The sequence below is a fragment of the Sipha flava genome, unplaced genomic scaffold (assembly GCF_003268045.1).
Source record: "Sipha flava isolate LNK unplaced genomic scaffold, YSA_version1 73_pilon_pilon, whole genome shotgun sequence".
NCBI lineage: Eukaryota > Metazoa > Arthropoda > Insecta > Hemiptera > Aphididae > Sipha > Sipha flava.
In genome coordinates, this window is record NW_020273613.1 from 3,252,321 (window position 1) to 3,276,119 (window position 23,799).

At 26.9% G+C, this 23,799-nt stretch overlaps 2 protein-coding genes across 5 annotated transcripts in view; both read right to left on the reverse strand.

The window, feature by feature from the left end:
* LOC112692429 (DE-cadherin) overlaps positions 1-23,799 on the reverse strand; it is a 77,960-nt gene that overhangs the window by 14,311 nt on the left and 39,850 nt on the right. For 3 of the 4 annotated variants that reach the window (XM_025567107.1, XM_025567109.1, XM_025567111.1), the window contains exons 2-3: positions 20,466-20,474; positions 3,699-3,808 (exon numbers count right to left, since the gene is read on the reverse strand). In XM_025567107.1, the coding sequence (XP_025422892.1) occupies positions 3,699-3,808; positions 20,466-20,474 (119 nt within the window). The remainder of the gene's footprint in view (positions 1-3,698; positions 3,809-20,465; positions 20,475-23,799) is intronic. The other variant, XM_025567108.1, reaches the window with a different exon arrangement.
* LOC112692430 lies at positions 7,869-10,175 on the reverse strand. The gene is made up of 2 exons (XM_025567112.1): positions 10,095-10,175; positions 7,869-8,515 (listed from the first exon to the last, which is right to left on the reverse strand). The coding sequence occupies exons 1-2, from the start codon at positions 10,146-10,148 to the stop codon at positions 8,009-8,011; spliced, it is 561 nt and encodes a 186-aa protein (XP_025422897.1). The 5' UTR covers positions 10,149-10,175; the 3' UTR covers positions 7,869-8,008.

The following is a 23,799-nucleotide window of genomic DNA, read 5'->3' on the forward strand; positions in this document are numbered from 1 at the left end:
GTTTATACATAAAAAAAAATAGCTTTACTTGGTCAAGGGAAAAAAGAAAACTATATACATGCGTATGCGGTGGTATATCTCCTTTCATTTCCAGAACACAGTTATCAATTTCTGATTTTTAATTTTAATTTCATAATCGTAAAATACACATTAAAGTTTGATTCTTTTCGGTCTATTTTGCTCACTGTAAAATCCTATTAAAAAATGTAAAATTATATCTAAAGAACGCGGAACCTACTGCTGCGCAGCATCATGCACAGTAAATCGAATAAGAAGATTATAAAAAACAACTTGTACGGACAGGCCGCTATAGTTCATCTATATAATATGTGTTTATATATTATCGTATTACAGCGTCATATCATAATATATACACATTCTCACAAATTCAAACGAATAATATATACATAAACTCCAGTTTATCGGGAGTACAAAAAATGATATGCTTATAATTGGTTCTACTTTTCAAAATGCATTGCACTATTTTCACATATCATAAAAATGAGAATATGTTAAATCAGTGGAAAAGGGAATAAAAGAAGTAGTTTTTCCGTTTTGGCTAATGTTTTTAAATTTGAGAAAGCCAAGATACAACATTATTATTCTATTACACATATTTTTAATTGATTTTCAGAATTATGCACATCTCTGATGATCGATATTTGTTATTTGATTACACGGAGTCATTCTTTAATATCATTAAAAATTATATTTCTGATATATTTTAAGACAAGATTTTTAGGACCGATTTATAATACATAGGTCACAACAATTTTTATACAAATATGGGTAGCATAAACATTTTGAATTATATTAGGTAATATAATTACCTAATATAATTATATGTATAATGTAACGTAAGAAGTTAAAATTACTAGCAAAATAAATTTAGGCCATATCTTTACACGCATTATAAATTATACAAATGTCGACTGCAGTAAAACCTTTAAATCCGGACACTGTCAAATCGTTGAAATTTTGTTCGCTTTTTAGAGGGTGATATATTATTTTTATTAAATAAGAATTATAAATTAAATTCAAAAATAATTTAGAAAAGTTTAATTTTTACATTAATTAAATACAAACATCATAAAAATTAACATTTATGGGGAAAAAAATACGTTTGTATTGGCATTATAAACATAACTAAATACTAATATGACAACATTTCGTCGAACTTCGACGGTCGAAGCTGTAATATTTCAATGACTGGATGTATAAGATAAGTTATACTATTTTCTGTATAGTACTCGTATATCTACTTTATAATAATGTATGTAATAAAATATAACTTACTAGCGTAGACTTTTATTTAAGTATTCCACAATTATTTTTAACTTACGATAAAAATTATCAACTTCAGAAATTGAGTCCGTTATTTAGAGGTTTTCTTACAGAAAATTAGTGAAAATGTCCCTGTTCCCGAAAAACGTCCGATATTTGGAGGTGTTCGTTAAGAAAGGTTTCACTGTAATATAATTAACTGGAAACTTTTTCAATCGAGTTCTTAGAAAAAATTAATTTGATGTTAACACGAATATATTTATTACCCCTTCTCGTATACAATTAGTAGGCATGTATTTCTCATATTTAATATTTCCTCTTATGATTTTGTGTTAAGTATTATTTATACATGGGTGGCGAGTGGAAGTATTATCATATTACAATGGAAACGAAGCTATATAATTTTATATAATAATAAAATTTAACAAAGTCTGTTGTTTTCGTACATAATCAAAATCCAACGTCTTTTGTTTTCGAACGGAATTATATGCAATTCAAAATAGTATTTACAGGAAGCCTTGTAAGGTGATACATAGTAATATTTTAAAGCAATGATTTTATTATATAGGTATTCATTGTATTGGATTATTGCAGTGGTTTAATATTAAAGTTTATAAATATACACTTTAGCACAATATAGCTTATAGCTCTTTGAATGTTATAATTTGTATTTATTGACAATATTACGGTCATTAGAACACGAATATATTAATTAGTAGCATGCTTTATTGCACTTTAATACTATAACATTGCGAATTATTTTGAAATTTAAATAGTTTATTATATGGTATAATATATAATTTTAATTTGCACTTAAAAAGTAAATTTTTTCAACACGTGCTTACTTAATTGAACACGATCAGTTTGAATAAATTCAAATTTACAAATAAGAAAAAATAAAATATAGGTTTTTTGACCAAAATACAGCGTTTATCTCCCCCTTCATTGTGGTCTCCTTATATCAATACACAACTAACACTTAACATTCCACTGATAACATCGTTCTTCGTAATTTCTTATCTGCGATAATGTCCTAACAATACTCCAGCCAGTGGTGTACATACGGGGATGGGGGGGGGTTCTGTGTTCAAACCCCCTCCAGGGCCAGAAAAAAAAAAATTGTTTTACTATTGATGACGAGTAATATATTCGTAGTTTCATTATTACGCTTTGAACTTAAAATATACAACAATACAAATATTATGATAGTTAAATATTTAAATTTATAGATGTTTGAAAAGTTTTGTTAACTATGCTGTTTTTATATTCCAATAGCTATTAATTTATTGTAATGTAAAAGTAAACTGTAAATTGGTAAAATAGTTGTATAAAATAATATCTATTTATAGCAGTTATTTATTTAATTAATCTATGCAACGAAAAAAAAAAAAAGATAACGATTATTTTTGTTAATCCCCCCCCCCCCCCCCCCGAACAAGATTGAATGTACGCCACTGAATCCAGCAGTGCACTAATACGTATAGTAATAATAATACGTATAAACAGACGCATTCAAAAATTCCAATGGAGTGGGTTTTGCGGTAATCATAGAACACGAAAATCATCAATTCTCATTTCCTTCCAAGACTAACACCTACACAGCGGAAACTTATGCTATTTTTGTATGAAAAAATCTTCAACAATCAACTTAACTTCCATCCGACTTGTTCTCAGCGAAGAAAATACCGAAATAATTTATAATTTTTTCCATTTCATGTATTAGCCATAAATTGTAAATATCTGTAAATATTTCATTCTTGTTTCTTTTAATCTTGTTCTAATTGCAGACTGACTACAATATGTTGAAACCTTTACTTTAAATAAAAAAAAGAAGAAGAAAAATAAAATATATGTTAAGTTAATTTTGAAATAAAAATATATAATCGTGGTTTCTAAAAGGTTAGTATACAATATACGTTTATGCGCTGTCAAGTTTTATTTAAATATACAGACACAAGCACATATGCAATAATGGAAAAATTCTATTGTTAGTATCAAATAAAAAATTGAAAAGCTTTCTTTTAATCTCTTAATATTGTTTTATTTAAAATGTATAGAAATTTATTCATAGAACAATCCCAATAAATAAAATAATGACAAAACACTATAGTATCCATCAAAAATTGAATACGAAAACCTACCTCAAAATAATTAATAAATTACATACGTACTTAGGCGAATAAATTACAATATACGTATATAAATACTGTATATATACTAAGTATATAAGTAGATGAGCAAAACTGTTATAATATTAATATGAGTCTTTGCAGACAACTGTAAGATTAAATTTCCGTATATGTATGGTTATATTATTAATTTTCAGTACTCTTTCTCGTATTCTCTAACTCCCTCTTAAAATTATAATTATATTAAATTATTCGATAATAAAAACCATAATTTCGTACACTTACTGGATTCATATTGTAATCATAGGATATGTATGCTTCTGGGTGTGGTAGTGGTTGTCCCAAATGCCTTTGATGTCTCAGTTTTGTGTCTCTCCTCATATTATTGGACGGAACTAAATGAAAAAAAAAATACAATTTGATATATTAATATTTAAAATATAACGTGTAACATAAATATGTTACGAAAATAATACTTTTATTCATTATTTGAACACATTTATATGGATCACAAGTAGAATATTTTCAAATAAAAGCGTTGATATCTTATAATAGGAATACTTTTAATATATTTTGAAACAATCAACACAATTCAAAGAGATAACGAGATCCTATAATTCCGATATAACGATCACTATCGTTTATGATTAATCGTTGATGCGCAAGCAAAAGTACGTTTTCACTACTTACTAAACTCATAACACAATATACCATCGGTGTCATTGTGTCCCTTTTCCAAATATTAGACCCAACCACCTAACCATATCCGATCACCCTCTTTAGGTCCTTAAGCCTTATAAGCTTATATTAAATTAAATAAAATTATAGACAGCTTAAAATACACAGTGACCGTCCACTATTTATGTTCTACTTGCATTTATGTATACGCATAAACTCAACAACTTGATGATAAATAACTTATCTTCAAGATCTAAATTTGCTTAAATATTATTTTTTTTCGGAAAAATGTTATCAAAATTATATTTTAACAAAAAGCATTTTATTGCATATGTTATTTTTCGTACAGAAATAAACTGAATTCAACAATTTTCTTACATTCAATTTATTATGATAATTGTGTGCATGCAAGACCGATTTACGTATATTTAATTATCTCTCACGTATATATATATATTTACTTCCAGACATAAAGACGCATAAAATATTTATCATCAAATAATTAAAAGATATATTTTATATTTTTTTTACGAAAATTTTAGTTTATGTCGAAGATAGAAAAGTTTTCGGTTATGTTCGTTTAAACGTGTAACCACTGTGTACCACTGTTGTCGAGACTATGAAATAGTTAAATCATACTTCAGCGATCAAGTTGGGGAAATAAAAATGGTATACTAGATAAAATAAGAACCATAAACAGCGCCAAATTGTCACAAGAAAATAGTATGAGGGCTCTGGGTGACACGACATGGTGCTGCTTTTTTATTTTAGCACGAACCATTTCTAAACGTGAGAAAATGGATTAAGGATGCATGGAAACTGTTTGCATTTATATAGAAAACGAAATAAACAAAATACTTCTGCACCACCATCAGACGTCATCTCGGAGCACAAGTTGTAAACGAGGGCCCCTCAACATTAAAAATATTACAAATTAATTTTTAAGTACATTTTCATAATTTCAATCTATTTATAAAAGAAAAAAAAAAAGAGTTTGAATTTTAGTTCAATAAAACATTTTAATAGTTCGGCTCAGGTTTGTTTGAATAAAATTATAAGTTTGGTTCGGTTTGGGTTCGTAATATACTTTGACACAATATTCAGTTCGAGTAAGGATCGACACCGAAAAATCAGGCTCGACCCATCAATTATACATATATATAACTTTTTAACGCTTTTGAACAGAGAGTATATTATACAGTTGGGCACCAAGTGGTGTTCACGGCAGACTTCCTATCACTGTTCCCAGTGGTGCGTAATAATTTAACATGCGGTAGCATAACGAAAGCGGATAAGTCCACTATACTAATAATTGCTTTTTGTTTTAGTCAAAAGGTACGTAACTATTATACGACAATATTGACGTATTCCCATTAACAGAAATTGTATTTATAGAAATTATTTATTGTTATGAACATTAATGTTATGCGTAACCCTCGTGATCGAGAATTATAGACGATTACTTATATTTTAGTCATTGACTAATAGTAATTATACCAAGTAACAATAAATTATAATTATGTATTGATGGACAACTGAACATGTAAGTTTTGAAATATCTAGATAATTAAAAAATTTTTATTACAAATAATCAAATATCATAGATAATATTAAGTGATTACTTAATTAATTAAATGTTGTACACATTCTTTTTAAATTTTAGTTAAATAAACGTGTAAAAAATACAGGTATTATATACTTTACTGAAATTTGAATCTTGTATAGCATTAAAATAAAATATTTAATATTTTTTTAAAATATTATTTATAGTTTTTGTAAATTGTTAATTATATTTTACTGCACTGATACCTTATCATAATACAATTTGTTAAATGTATAAGAATACAACACACAGTATTCAAAGTAATTGTAGTAAGTAGTAAAATTATAATTTTTTTATAAAAACTGATACAACCTAATAGAAAAAAAGCCATGCATGTCTTGTTTCTGATGGTCGATTTGAATATATAAAATCACTTTATTTCAATAAGATTTTTATATGAACGGAATGGTTATAATGACTACAAAATACACGGCAGCTAAAATCACAAATAAAATTCTATTCGATTTCGTTAATGTTTCAAACAATTAGGATTTAGTCACATCGCTGACTAGTTAGAAGAATTGTTAACGTGAAAAACAAAATAGATTGGTAACCATTGAAGAATATATACACATAGGTCATTCATACATTTTACAAGCACCGAGTCACAAACAAAAGTGGCAATAAAGCTATGGAATTATGCAATATTGTCAGTGTTGAATGTTGAAGACAATACAAAAATGTACTAAGATGAGACTACGAAGCATTATTTAAAATAAAATAAAACAAGAGCTGAAAAAAATAACGACACAAGAGATGTATAATTAACTAAGAACTATGGGAGGGAAGAAAACGCAAATGTTGACATACAATTATAATAATCATATAGAAGTGCTGTACTCGAATAGTATGCAATAACAAACGAGAAAAAAAGACGTTGACGATTTTCGAATATTATATTTTATGCAATAATAATTATGACAATAAATAAATATATAACTAAACGGCATTCGTACGTTTATTGCCTACATAGAGACGTGTGTGTAATAGGTTTAACGAGTGTCAAGTATTGAAATACAAAACGTGTGAATACCAACGCTCTCTGTATACACGTCCGTCGTTTGCTCAGAGTAGAAAAGCGATGGGAAATTTTCGTTTTCCTTGCCCTCTTCCTTTGTAAAATCGACACGTTCCCGGTACGTTCGTTTGTTCGCTTGTTTATCCTTTTTACAATATGCATCTAGTCGCGAAGCTTCGTCAGTTCACACGGATCGTATGTTATTATTTACGGTACGGCAAATCCGGACGGGCGTGTAAAGTGTGTGTTTAATACGCGTAACAATTAGGTAAATTGGCGGAAAAACACTAAAGCATTTGTATGTTATAAATATGCAGAACTGACGCGTATGCTGTATACACAGTGCACACTATCAGTTTAATAAGTTACGTGCTCACACGAGAGAACGCGGATTTAACATATTACCTATTTTGTTTTTTTTATTGTTTTTTATCGATAAGATGAAGGGAAGAACAATAATGATACTAAAATGATCGACGGTTCCAAGAAGTCATTTGAGAGGTAATATTATGTGGGCGCAGAATAAATACGAGAAAATAAGCGCCATGGTGTGATTGTCGGGTTGAGGCGTTACTGGTTTTTCGACTGTTCAGCATAACATATACATATATATTTTACACCGATTACAATATCGTACAAAGTATTTTTTTATTCTCTCGCTGCAGCCAGTCTCATAAATCTTCTCCGTTCGAAACACGCCAGTGAATTGAATCACACCTCCCTTTCTTTTACATAGACAACGAAAAGTTTTTTAAAACAAGTAACACCAGTAATATTGTAGTTTCTGAATATCTGCCGAAAAATTCAACGAATTCGATTAAATAGTAAGCATAAATAGTTATACACCAGATATGATACACAAATTATTTAGTAGGCAAAAAAAAATTTGTAATTTTTTTTTTTTGGTGTGCATCAAATAATAAATTACGATGAAATAGAAATGATGTTTATTCATCAACCCGTGAAATACGAGAAGTTATTTTATGAAACTTGATGTTTAACCAAAATTGTTGATAAACACAAACAATTGTTCTAATGTATAATTCAGGAAATACCGAGTAGAAATTAAATACAATTTATAGTTATTGGAGCCCAGAATAGTTAACAATTTACAAGAATATAATTTACTTATATAAAATATTATTTACGCTGTAAATAAAAAAAAATGTATCAATGGTTTATTATGATTATTATTATTTTTTTTTACAGTAAAATTCAGATAATTACGACAATAATTTCCTAAGTATTAAATATTAACATATTGACCATATTAACACATGATATCAATGGCGATCATCATAAATTTTTGAGTATCTCTCCTACATCTGTCGTAGGCAGGACTTTATTTTTGGGATCGACGTACACATTTGACGGCAATAGGGCTTTTTCCATTCCAACGAGCGCTCCTAATTCTTGGATCAGATTCTCTTGACTTTTGTTGAATCTCCTCAATAGGGTTTTGTATTCTTTCAATAAGGCATTTTTCTGTGCCTCATCATTAGATAATAGGTACATTCGCCAACATGGATACATATCCAAGAAGTCATCATACATCTTGTCAAACAAATCTGCCGAACACCTTTGAAGCTCATCCAAGATGTTTAGTGCCTTGTTGAGATTTTTCGTCCCAGGATCGTTCGCAGATAATGACTCAGCCGCAACCATCATTTCTGCAACGTCCCTAGTCATGCCCTTTTCTGAGTTCATCTTATCCAACACGGATTTTTCGAAAACCCCTTCGGGACCGATTAGGTCCGGTTGCTCTATAGCCGATACCATTGCCCACCAGCAGATTAACATCGTCTACAACAATAAAATTACACCAGTGCGACACACAAAATGTTTTTCATTAAATTCCGAGATTATCTACTAACATATTATAATTATGTATCCATTCTCAAATTTGTATTTTGACATTAGTAGGATGGTATAACAAATTTGAGAAGAAATACTAATTTAAGTTAGTATTATTTTATTTATTTGATTTGTATAATAAAATCAATATTTTTATTAGAGTTTATATTCTTAAAATATATTAATATATTTACAACGAAAAAACTATTTATTCATGTATGTTACACTGTATATTATTTTAACATTATATAAGTAGGATACTTGGAGTAACAGAAGTATAATTATTTATATTAATGACAACAAAATCATAAATAAAATTCACGTAATGAGAAAAAGAGAAATAAAATTTAAACTCAAAAAGTTTATTACAAGACGGTAGAAAAAAAAACATAAAAAGGCGAGATATAATGTATATATATTCCAATAATCAAAGATAAAAAAGAAATGCAAAAACATGGGTTATTCACAGACAAAACATAAGGCCGTAGTAAAATAAAGTAATGAAAACTTTTATTAAAAAAAGACAAGAAATTAATTGTAATGACAAGAATATTAAAGAATAATGTCACGTATTTCTAATTCATCATCAATATAACAATTTTATGACATTTTTGCAAATAATTTATTATGAATATGATAACCATGAACGTTTATCATCTTTACGCAGTGTATTATAGAGAAATAAAACTAAAGATTTTATTTTTCAAAAAAAACGGATAAATATTTTTCTTGAGTTTTAATGTTAATACATTTAAGTCTAACTATTTTAGTTTCATAAAATAAAATCCAAAATTTCCAGGATAAAAATATTTGATAATAAAATATATATATATATATATATATATATATATATATATATATATATATTTATAATACTTAAAATAAAAATAATATATGAAATACTAATAAACCTTAAACCACGTCATAATAGTATAATTTGTTAAAATTTATGTTAACATTAATTTTATATTTTAAATTATAAATTATAAATTATAAAAAAAAATTAAATATATGTTCATTTAAAAAACGGGACTGAAAATCTTATTCAATTTAAATGTTTAACGAATAAGTTCTGGTATGATGGCCATTTAAAATTTAAGTATATAATTTTAAAATTATTTCATTAAAAACACAAATTAGTTATCTAAACTAACCCTATTATATATATTTAAAATTTGCAACTAACCATTTAGTCAAAAATATAAAATATAATTTCAATAAAGGATACTTTATTATAAATAAAATTTTGCAATATCGAAATGTAAAACGCTTAACGATGTTTAAGTAGCAGTCATATATTTAAAAATAATTCGATTTCAAAAAATAAAATTTAAGTTAAATGTTAACATTTAATTATAATTTAATTTTTGATTTAATATTGCTAACTCTCTAACTCGATTTATTTTTGATAAACTATCAACACAATAAATGGCAATTTAATATTTTTTGGATTATATATTTTAAAAATTTGTATGATAAGTATAAAAAGTATGATATTAGTAATACATTTTCCGTGATATAAGCTTACCGCAAAAATTGAGTAAATCGTGTATGTTAACATATTCCTTGGTGATTGTTTCATTTTAGGATCGCGTTCAATAACGGAATGACGTTGACCGACCATAACATAAGGTATATAATGTATTATTCGAATAAACAACAGATGTACAAACTTTGAAATTGTAAATAATATATTATAGAAAAACGATCGACATCTGTTCAAATTTTAAAATAATTTTGATGTAAAATTATAATCATCTAGATTATTTACTACGTAATTGAAAATAAATGAATCAATAATCATTGTACTTTGATATTAAAACATATTTAAGTTAGAGTATTTTGACTTTGTTGGAAATATTAAGGTTATTCAAAACAGATGTATAATGCATTTATCTCTTAGGTCGGAACTTGTATTTACAGTGCTTCATTTCTATTTTGTTTGATAATAACTTCAAAAGGTAACTCAAAGAGTCTTTTATTTATCTTCAATTTTAAATTCGTAAGTATTATTATTTTGAATAATATCTAAAAAATTTAAATTAATTTAAATTTTATTTGCATAAGCCCGTGATATTTCTCTAAGATATAACAAGGATTATATTAATAAAAATAAGGAACTTGCGGTTAAATTTAATTTTAAAATACTGAAATTAAATAAAATTAATTTTAGAATCAAAATATTTAAAAGTATATATACATTTTTCTTCTTCTTCTTATGTGCCCTTCACAACTCTACGAGTTTTAGCTGCCACTGTTTTATTGTGGTTTCTTAACAATAGTTTTTTTATTGGGACGGATTGTTAGCTCGTCGCCAAACCCCCAACCTGGAGGACCAGACTACACCGACTTTTTTAGGTCGTTGTGGTGGCTATTGCAGTGCATCATGCGATGTACTGGGCGACGGTACTTTTGGGTATCAATGATGAGAAATAATTCTAACACTTCAGGTACGGCGTAAAACTCACTTGATCTCCCTCCCGGATTACACGAATTGCGTCCCGTTAAACCAAGAGGGAATTTAAGAACATTACAGGTAAAATATATACACAATATTGCAAAAAACTATAATTTCAACAATTTATAAAGAATTTATAATTTTATAATTTACAGATTCGTAAAATAATATTTAATTCTAAAATTATTATTATTCATAATGAATAACAATAATTTTTAATATTTTTTAAAGAGTTGGTAAGAATATACATAACACACACATAATATGTGTATATATATATATACAAAAACATACATATATGACTTATAAATGTATTATATCAATAACATACCTATAAAAATGATTTTTAATCACGGTTTGGTTTACATTTTAAATTATATTAATAAGATCGAAGATTTTTAATTAAGAAAGCACAAACATGGATTGAAGCGAGAAACGTTTTAACATGAGACTTATTTTAAATTAATCACTGAGATAACGAGAAATGCAAATATTCTCAGAAAATTCCATAATCATCTCTTGTACACTTCAAGAGGAATCATTATAATAAGCTATTAAGATTTAACCGATGACAAAACACATGTTTTTTTTTTTTATAGAACGACCGGAGGATAATAACACTGAAGAAAATTTATCCCCCCTTTTAAAAAAATGTATTTGTTTACTAATTATTTAATATTATGGCACACCACCTATCACACGAACAATTACAATATCACTACCGCTATAGAAGGTTTGAAATAAACACGGCACAACACACACACATAGCACAACAAAATTATTATAACAATATTTTCAGTAAATTTAAACTATTTTATTAACTATAATACGATAAGAAATTCCTGAAAAAATGTTGAAATTGCTTTGGTATGTTATCAATAACAAATAACAAGTAACTACTCAAAAAAAATCAGAAGCAAAAATAAAGTCATTAAATTTGTGGATAGGTTAGTTAGGTTAGGAGCTGATAATATATTAATACATTGTATAATTAATTTCATAAACCAATTCCGCAATAAACATAAATTAAAGCTACTAAACATAACTAAAACTTTATGTTTTAAGTTAGATTAAAACTAATCTGTTAATTAGAAATGAAAAGTAAAAATGCTCAAAATTATTAAAATATAGGTATATATTAATAGGATTAGGGCAGCGATTCTCAAACTGTGCTCTGCAATGGCTTACCAAGGGCTCCGTTTGTAACACTACAACAAATTTAAAAAAATTTTCGTTATTTAAAATTATTACATATTTCATGAAGACTTGAATGCCATAATTCGACGACATGTATATTTCGTAAAATCCCGATTAGAAAATTGTATATAATTATCTAGTTTTAGAATTTTTGATAATACGAAATAACGATATTTCGAAACGACCCTGACGATTCGGTCCGTTGTTTATATGCGTATGTAAATGACCAAGTGTATTTTTACTGAAATGGAACGGTGGTTTAAAACGGACTCCATAAGACCTGAAAATCGTCAGCCAACAACTATTGCTTAGTCAAAGAAAGATAACAATAGCTGTACTTGTAGTAAAAATTATTCCTTAGAATTACATTCGAAACATATTGTACATGATTTTACTTAAAAATCTACTATAGCTGATTTTGATATTCGAAAAGGAAGCAAAAAACGAAAATATTGCGATTGATATTTAGATATGGGATTCACTGAATTTGCCGATGAACATCCTCAGTGTGTGATATATAGCAAAGTTTTGCCTAATAGCTCAATATTTTCTGCTAAGCATAAACGATATTTTGAAACACATCCTGATTTTATAAATAAAACTGCAAACTATTTAAAAAAAAAAAGTAATGAGCTCCATGCAACTCAGTAACCGTTTGTATCTTATGTAAAGACACATTCCGAAAAAGTACTGAAAACATCGTACTTAATAAGTTATGAACTGGCTCTTGGTGGCAAACCACACACCCTCTCTAAGACTCTTATAAAACCACTAATAGTGAATGTAGTGAAGTGCATGGCAGACGAAAAAACGGCGAAATGTCGACGATAAAGTCATGATATGTTTTTCAACGACTTCAAACTTTTTACAAGAAAACAATTTAACAAATAATAAATCATTATTAGTAATAATTAAAAAACACCGAAATTATTTGCTTTAAAATTTGAATTTATACTTTCCAAAAGATGCTCAAGAATTAATTCAAAAAAACTATGAGTGGACCATAAATCCATTTTTAGTGACGTCAAAACCAGCAATTTTCAATGCAGAATACGATGTTCTCATTGATATGATTTCGGATAGCTGCTATCAGGCATTATTAAAAAGCAAACCAATATCTGAATTTTGGGCTCAGTAACGGGAAGATTATTCAATATTAAGTTCAAAAGTTAAACGGCTTTTACTGCCTTTTGGTACTACATATCTTCGTGAAACGGTTTTTTGTATACAGCTACAAAAACAAAATGTCGAGTATGTTTGGATGCAGTAAACGATATGCGTCTTCAACAGACTTCTGTGACATCAGACATCGACAAACTCAGTTGTAAAAAGCATTAAGATTCTTACATTAAGAAACACATCAAGACTTGTATATGTAACAATGTATTACTTTTAAATATTATCGTTTTGTAGATTTAAATAATAAATAATATTTTTTTCCAGTTATTTTAATACTATTGTTCCACTTTTATTAATAAATATAATTTTATTTTGACTCCCGTATGTATACAATTCATGTTTATTATACTTCATAGAAGATAGAACATAAGTAGATAAAAATTAACGCTAAATATTTCTTGGGGGCTCCATGAAAAACTTCTACTTAAAAAAAGGCTTCGAGGCTGAGAAAGTTTGGAAACCGCTGGATTAAGGAATCTTCATTGTAGATACAAGTAAAAGAAAATACGACAAAGAAGTCTTATTCTTATATATTAATACTGACATCCGTGCAACAAAAGCCAAAAACCATTCAGACGTTTCTTTATTCCACCAAGTCATTGGACTTTTATTTATTTATTTTTGGTTTGTTCCCACTCAACCACATGCTAAATATCAATGAAATTTTCGTATTTTCTCCACCAAACAGTCACTTCTGCAGTTAACACAGATAAATGTGGCATTGTGAATACAATACTACCTAAAGGTTTTTAACTTACGCACGCCATATGTGTTGTTTTTAATATTATATAGAAAGATAAAATAACTTTATCCACGCCATACCTCGTCGTGCTTTAATTAATCGTCTTATTTTACTCGCGTGATGTACTAGAAAACATGTAGTTCAACTGGTCGATATAATGATAAGATGAGTGTATCGTGTAACAAAAGGTATAAAAATCATCATATTATGTTGGATTATATTACCAATAATTGAATGATGCACCGACACAACCGTACGTTAGTAACATTGGATTACTTGAAAAAAGGCGCGGATACAGACGAACAACACATATCTATTGAGTTGAATAAATTTAACCACGAGATATAATAAAGAAAATCGTAAAAACAATTGAAATGAAAGTTGTGATTCGTTCGTTTTCAATTTAAACATATATTACCAAATTCTATACACGTACAACTAATTTTACTGTTTATTATTAAATACACAATTTAAAATGTGTAATTTAAAACTTTTGCTACATAAGTACACAAATAATTTACAATAAAATTAATTAATTTTATAGTATATTATTTCTAACTTAAGCATTAACTTTTTTTATTTTTACGAATTGTCTTAAACATTATGTTACCAATATTTTTTGTTTTATTCTAGCTTATTTGCTAGTTTTATACTGCATACTATGGCAGATAATCATAATTCTTAATCGTTAATAAATATAATTACATAAAATGACTAGATTGACTAAACTTAATTTCGAACTTACTATCCATAATTCCAGTTATAAATAGGAAATTTTTTATAAAAACAAAATGCAATGAATATAAGTTACTCTGTCTTTGATTCTCTCAGTAATTGTGGAAAAAAGCATCTAGTCAACAAAAGGCATTTATATTTCAAAGAAAAATTGCAGATAGCAAGATTAGCTGGATTCACTGAATATCATATAACAGTACAAGGTCATTTTAGAGCACTAGTGTTCGACCCGCTTCGGTTCTCACCAAATGCCTGCTGGTCTCGATAAAAACGTCTGATACGCCAAATTGAAATGCTTTGGCATTTCCGCGAAACTCATCGATATTCACAGAATAAAGTTTTTGAACGACAAACGTGACCAGCTTGTCCGTAATAAAATAGGTGAAGTTATAAAAACTATACAAACATGTATGAAAAATTTATTGTTATCGTGACAAACTCGTTTATCTACTTTTCATTTTAAAACACAGTGATATACCTTGTATGACTTTAATTACAGTAAATATAATTAAAAAAAAATAGGAACCAGATTATATTGAACAATGCATATAAAAACAGTAAAAAATAAGTAAAAATAATAATAGACTAAATAACATACGAATAAATATGAATTAAGTTCCGAAAAAAAAAGTTCATTAAGTGATTTGCTAAAATTAAAAAAAATAACTTTCCCAAAAAATGTTATAGATACATGTATATATATATATATATAAAATATACTGCTAACAATATTTCAATTAATGTAATAAAATCTTCAAGTGAAATATTTTTAGACGGAATCTAACCAATCGAAACATTTCATTAGAAACTAATATGTTTTGGTAATCGAAGAAACATAGCAAAGGGAATAAAAGTTGGCGAACTGCCATTACAACCGTGGTTTTATATTGTTAAGAAAGCACTAGGGAAATAAAGGATATAACAACATGAAATTCAATTATATATCAATGTTAATGTTACAATGTTATAGTTACATAGTAACATATAATATAATAAATATTATATAAATAAACACGCATAAATATAATTTAAAAGCCTTGTTTATTAAAATAAGTAACGTTAGGTTAGGTTAACCTAACCTAACCTAACATTAGATAAGACAAACAGGTTAAAAACAGATAAGTAGAAGTACATTTTAGTACATAATTTTAAGTTGATTTTAGAATTGTGAAATTATTTTCTGTTATAGAAGTAAACATTTTTAGAAGGTTAAACTAAAAATAGATAGCTAAAAAAACTGCATTTTACTATGTCTTAAATTAATATGCATAGGCGTAGCCAGAGGGGCCGCATGGTATGGAACTGCATACCCTTAACACCTATAGAAATTATAATTTTTATTCTATTTTTTAGGAAACAGCAATTTGTCTTTATACCTATAAGTTCACTTTTGTATACATACATATATATATCTTTCTTGCATACCCTGAACACGAAGTCTGACTACACATATGGACATATCATTATCAATCGAAAAAATAAAAGGACTTCAATATTCATGTTTAAATAAAACATAAACAGACTTATAAGTTTATAACAAATAATTTAAATACTTAAATGTTCATAATATTTAACTTAACACACGTATAGATAAAATAAATTAAGTCTATCATTTGTAGATGTACATGAGAATATAATTTATACATACTGTATATAAACACAGTTTGAGTATCTTACAAAGTACCTACACTATTTCCAGGATAATACAAGTTTTTTGAACGATTGTCATCGAGTCCGTGTTAAATTGAATCGATTGGACCATAAGAATCATTTCAATACGAAATAATATAGATTAATAAATAGATAACTAGATTTTATTATGGATGATATAATGCACTCGAAGAAAAAATCGCAAGAATGAAATATGATTAAAACACAGTAAGTAATACATAGATACAATATGGGTATGGCTATGTAGTTTATAATCTATAACATTTTAATAGTCGATAGCTATTGTTGAATAAAATATTGCAGGCCGTATCGAATGGATGTATTTGTGTGAATGGCAACAGAATATAACACGCAGAATATTTTGATTTGTCTTTTCAGTACAAATTTTTGAGAGTAAAAATTTAAACCAGGACAAATGATGTGCGTAATCGATTGTAATAACGATATTCGTGCCTTTATCTACAGTGTCTTTTTTTATTTTATTTTTGTTTTCCCAAGAAAAACCTAAATTAACTCGTCCTAAACATAAAACACATTATAATAATTGTATTATAATAGGTTAGATAAATACTCGGATGAATATTACATTATTATATAATCACATAACATGTGACTTATACTGTCTTAATCAACTTAAAAAATGTTTACTATACTCATGTGAAAATAATATACGCACACAAAATAAATATATACAATACATTGTTTCCGAAGATAAGCCAACTTCTGTTTGAATATGTAACCATGGTTATTTTCAATAGCATGTGATACGTTGTCCGAGTGAACGCAAAACTTGCACAATGTAGAATATCCAATAACGAAAAGCTAAATAACATAAACATTTATTTTCACGGATACATTTTCGCCGCTGCTTCTAATTTGTTGTTTTATTCGGTCTCGTATATAGATCATAAGGCTTTACCAAATTATAGCGTGGCAGAGTGGCCATTCGGTCACTAAGCACAGATCAAGTCAGTTTGTCAATTTCTTTCGTCCGTGAAGTTGCTTCCCCACTTTGTCCTATTGACTTCAAACCTTCACCAATATTTTGGATCTAATTTAGAACTAATTACAATCTAGTTTTCCAAATTACCTATAGTTATTACATTTTAGGACATATGGAGAAAAATTAATATTATAATTATTTATATATTATATGCATACTATAAAGTGAAATTTAACTGAGTTTTAAGTGGTTTAGAATATAAAATAACTACTAAAAGCGCTTTTATCAATTCATACAACTAAATAATATATATAGTTTAATTATTGTAAAAGGGAACACATTTTAGAAAAAAAGTAAAAAAGTATAATCAGTTACATTAAATTTTCTTTAGATTAGTAGCAGAAAAACAATGCAATTTAATGAAATTAGGAACGTTTTAATGATTTGCATATTTAATTTTAAACTATTATACGAGAACAACTTGGTAAAGTGAAGATTTATTTATTGTATTTATTAATCATGTATAATATACCTGAATAATTGTATAAACGCTTCAATATAATTTTGAAAATAATAATAAAACGCTTATAAACTAAAATGAGGAAAATAAATACTAATTGAACATACAGTCATGTTCAAGTGAATCAACAAACTCAATTGTACAATAGACTTGGTGATGACATTTAACAAAGTATTACCATAATATATACACAAAATATGATGGCATCACTGAACACACTTCATATTCATAGTTAATACAATACGTCACGTTTAAATACACACAATCAAGACGTATTTTAAAATTTGGTGCAAGCTGAAAGTTTCTTTAACATAAAAACTGTAAAGTGTGTACTTATAAATATTGTCTATTCGTCTATTTTTTAAAAAAATATATATCTATTTTTAAAAAAATAGACGAATAGACAATGTTTTAATATTATAATATTAAAATGTGGTCTATTTGATAACATTTTATATTTTAAAATACTAAAGGAGGCGCTTAGGTTTCTTTATTAGTGCTTAATATCGAACAATATGTTATTTTATTATTAAAATGGTTTCAACCTTTATTATATTTTATTTTACAACTATTATAATTTGTATTGTTTTTAATAAATAAAAACATTATACAATTTTTGAAAATAGATTATATTAAAACAATTTAAATTGCAATATGAAAGTAAAGTAATTAATTAAAGTAGACTATTAAATAATATTAAATAATACACACACAGTCATTGAATTTAATCGAATTATTACATTACATTTTTTTAGCAAAGTATCCTTTAGCAGTGAGTTTAAATAAAATTAATAAACACTAGAACTTAGTAAGCGATGAAGAAAAATCAAGGTATACGTAGTGAAAATTGAAATATGAAATTCGTGTTTTAGTTAGCTAATAAGTGTTGTAATCAGGCTCTTATAACCTGGATTGTCTTTCCAAAATACACGCATAGAAGATAAGAAGAAATAGAAGTATGATGGTGGGGGGGGTTGATTGAATATGATGTTGATTGCTACCAATGAGAACAACTCAATTTTTTAGATATGTAAAGAGGGAATCTGGAAGGGAAATTTGACTTCATACAATAACTTTTCGTCTTAAACCTACAAAGTTTATGAAAATTAAAACGGTTTAATAATTATAATATAAACTAGGCAGAATTGATTGATTTCTTCTAAGCGTCTCCTTGCTCTCTAAATATAAACTCAACTATTAAAAGATAATAATATAGATAAATACTATATTCGCAAATAACCTAATACGAGTAACTTACTGTTACTCGTATTATCAACTGTACCTTTGCAATAGATAGCAAGAATGGCTAACTTATAACGCACCTAGTAAAATTTCAAGCAATTTAATTCACGAATCGAGTTATATATATATATAATACTTAGTTCTATAATAATCTAATACCAATATTTATGTTTTCCCTACTACAAAACATTATGGAAAATATATATTTGAAATTTGATGTACACACAAACTATCGACTAGACTAATATGCATAAAAAATAAATAACAATTTATTTTTATTTGTTAGCCATCATTGCAGATTTTTAAATATATATATATTTAAAGTGTAGCAAATGTTATAACGATAATACAGAACGAATGAATAAATACATTTTTTATGAAAACGGAAAGGTTTGTACATTTTTTTTTGTATGATTATTTTTAATTCCTTGGATGGATTTTGATGATGGTTACGATATATACTGTATTTATACTCGTATACTAATTTATTTGCATTTTTAAAAATGTTTAAATTATTTTCTCCTACTAAAATAAAATTATTTACTGGTTTTAAAATATTTCCTTTGAGATTTACCTAAAATAATTTCCAAAAATTTTAAACAAATTTCATTATAAATATCCATCAAAATATTATCTAATATTTCATTGATATTTTTAATTTTATACAAGTAATAGTCAAACCCGACTTTTTAATCTTTAAGATTAGATAAGGAAAAGTAAAAATGTATTTATATCAATAATTATTTTAATCTTATCAAAACATTAACATTTATGATTTATTTAATAAGTAAATTATTGACATAGCTGATAAATTTTACAATTTTTAAATATTATTTTTTTGCTACATTATAATTATTAATGATAACTTCTATTATAAAATTTAAAATAAATAGGTAATAACAGAAAAGTTATAACCAACTTTTGTTGTTTACTAGATTTGCTAAGTATTATTACAATATAGTAAATCAACAGAAACTGAAAAAATAATTAAAATAGCAAGCAATAATTTTGATATTAAAATATACCTATACCCACTTGAACTTGAAAATAGGACAGTGTGAGAAAATTGATTCAACCTAACATAACTTATATATTCGTTTTCCACTACCACTACCGACGACTAATGTTGTTATCAATATTGTGTGACGGCTGCGTTTAACTACTGGATAACGGTCATCACAAATTGCAATAAGCAAATAAATAGATACGTGCCAATCATACCTGAAACACAAAAACACAAAATAATCATTTAAATTATTTATTATTAAATTATGATTGATATTAATTAATTAAAGAAATCTGCAACAAGATTTTAGTTTGTTGCAATCATTTGCTGTACCATTGCCTAATTGTTAAAGAGACTACGGAAGGGGATGCATACTACATATTCGTACGATCATTTTTCAAATGACTTATGTATCTTTAGATCCCTTATTTAATCCCCAATTTATTCCGTTATAGTTAATTTTATATTTGTGAACACAAGCAAAAGTATATATTATATTATCACATACATTTCGATAAGTACTAACACATATAATGGGATGTATGATTGAGTTAGAAATAAAGGGTATTTTTCATCACGAGATTATGTCCGATAAGCTGTTGTCACCATCATGAGAGAAAAATATGATGTGTTGGAAATTCAACAAATAAATTCACACATGCATCCAAATACTGCGGGCCAACGACCACTATTGCAATTTAATGTGTACCTAGACAATAGCCAATGGCAAATTACAAATAATATTCAAACGATTACTATTTTAAATAAAGATTATATAATAACCAAAATAAATTCAACGATACTTTTAAGTTGTATATAAAGTTAGATTATGAATCATAACAAAAATGGCGATAAACAAGCATCTATATAATATTATGGAACTTTAAGATTAATACTTAAAATAAAATAAATTGAAAACGGCTCGACCAATTGGTTTTTTTTTTATTATTCGTCGAATTTGTCTGGACAAATTGTGCATAAATAAAATTTTTTAGAAAATCTACCGAATAAGTTGAACATTTGTTACAGTTAATAATGATGCGTTTGAAAGTTTCTGTCCAATAAACTTTAAATCTACAAAACCGATTTTGATAAAATTTGGTATTGAGATGAATTATACCTTGGAGAAGGACATAGCCTACTATTTGTCGTGAAAAAAAAAGAGGAACCCTATCAGCACACACTACAATGCGCACCTAAAAAATTGGTGAACGTGTCTATTTTACTGAAAATAATTTCTAAAAACGACTATAACCGTAGTATAAGATATACGTTCTTCTCTAAAAACGGCTCTCATCACATTTTTGATATCTATACAAAAATTGAATTAGCAAAATCTTTTTTGTATATTGAGGTACCGATGTATTACACTTGGAACACAACAGTTAAATAATGTTAACACTACATTCAAAAAAACAGATAGCGATGGAGTTAATTTAATAACACTTATTGCTATCTCGGTAACATTAAACAACTACATACCAAAAACGATTAAAAACTTATAAGTATTATTTACTTGTTTTTCATTTTATGATTTCTATTTTATTTTGATGCCACCAAAATATCTAACCTTTATAATCGGAATACCAGAGAGGTAGGACAAAAATATGTAAGAGAACTTCAATCAAATCATGACAAAAACACACTTTAAGAATCAGGACAAGAGAGAGTCGTGCACAAGTACCTCGAGAACAGCGTAATAAATGTCTACAACAAGTAGTATCGAGAACAAAGGTAGCGGTTGAACAACACAATTAGAGCACATGATCGAGAGAGAACATGAACAAGCCATGCATTTATATGTATATAATTTTTTCGTTTTGCGTTTGAATATACACAAGACATTAATTAATTTGCGAAATCTAAAATTGTTATAGTCGCAATAAATAAAGTATGTTATTTTTGTCAGGCATTAAAATTCAGTAATGAAACACCCGAAATGTGTTACACATCAAAATCAAATTGTACCCTTTTCATTCCATTAGAACATTTACGATCATTTTTTGCTGGCTATTTAAATAATTAGAAATTATTGTTGTCTAAGACACCCAAATTAATTTTTTACTTCCAAATTATGTAATTTGGAGCAACTAAAATTTGCGGTTTCACATCCGATGGACGTAATTTTGAAACCATAAGATTGGGTCATTGATCCCAATGCTTATTGATGACCTGAGATTTCTCCAAATCTATTTTATGGACAGTGGTGTAGAACACGTGGTAGTTCGGTGCAAGTATAACTTCATCGAATAAATTCAGAAGAGAGCAATTGTGGAATTGTTAGGAGGTTTTGTAGAAAATAGTAGTCATCTATTTCAATTGTTTAAATAAGTGACATCAAAATTAAGAAATAAGAATTATTAAAATTTTTTTTTTAAGACATTGCAGATACGATCCGCCTGAATCCTTAAAAAGCCTTTTAAATTATTCTCATCACGATTCAAAACATTGTATGTATAATTTGGCTTTTTAAATTACATCATTTGGTGCAACAGAAATTCAGCATAAAAATTTTATGCCAACATTTAAGCTCAAGTGAGTAAGTTTACTATTTGGCTGGTTCTCAATTACCTAGTAATCTAGAATAAATAAAGTTTTTAAAAATATATTTTTTACTTAAAGAATGAAGTAAAAAGAAGTTCATCTGTTACTCCTAGTTTTGAAAAATAAATATTGTACAATATTGTATGATTTAAAATGAGATTTAGAAAACGATGATTATAATTTTATTTTAATGGCCTAACCTGACATAAAGATAAACATTTATTTTCACGGTTGAAGCCGAGTAAACGAGCTATCATACATAAAAATAACTGTAAATAAATTTTATGTTTAAATAAGAAATTTTATTATTTTACTAAATATTTAAAAATTCTATGGAATTATTTGTTTATTTCACTAATAAAGTTTTGGTACAAACTATACTAGTTATGATTAAATATTTTATAATGTAATTCTTATATTATAGACTGATGAAAAAGTAATATCAGGCCATTTTTTATTTTTTACCACGTTTTTAACAGCGTAACAATAATGAATACTATTCCAATGGTACAATTGAGAAGGCGATAAACTCTTTTAATGAAATGTACATAGTATATAGGTGTGTCCCGCAGACCGTAAAATTACAAATAAAAACATGAAGAAATGAAAAAAAGTATTTATTATTTCTTTTGTCTCCATATAATACATACGATGGAAAAATAGTTCTAGGCGTAAAATGTTCCCACGATAACTGTATGCACTTTTGAATAGCCAAATTTTAATAGAAATATATTAGTCAAAGAATATCTAAAAAAAAAAAAATGTATACTAAAAATTAATTACAAAAATTATTCTTTTAAAAGTGTGTATATATTAAAAACATGAAATAAAATCTATAACTAATATACAGTTAAATTCAAGACTATTGAATTAATTTTGCAGTTATTTTGAAATAGTTGTCTAATTTATCGTTCTATCCTCAGAAATTAAATGTCAAACATTTAAGTAAAAATTTTTGGAACACTACTTATAACATATACCTCGAATATAATAAAC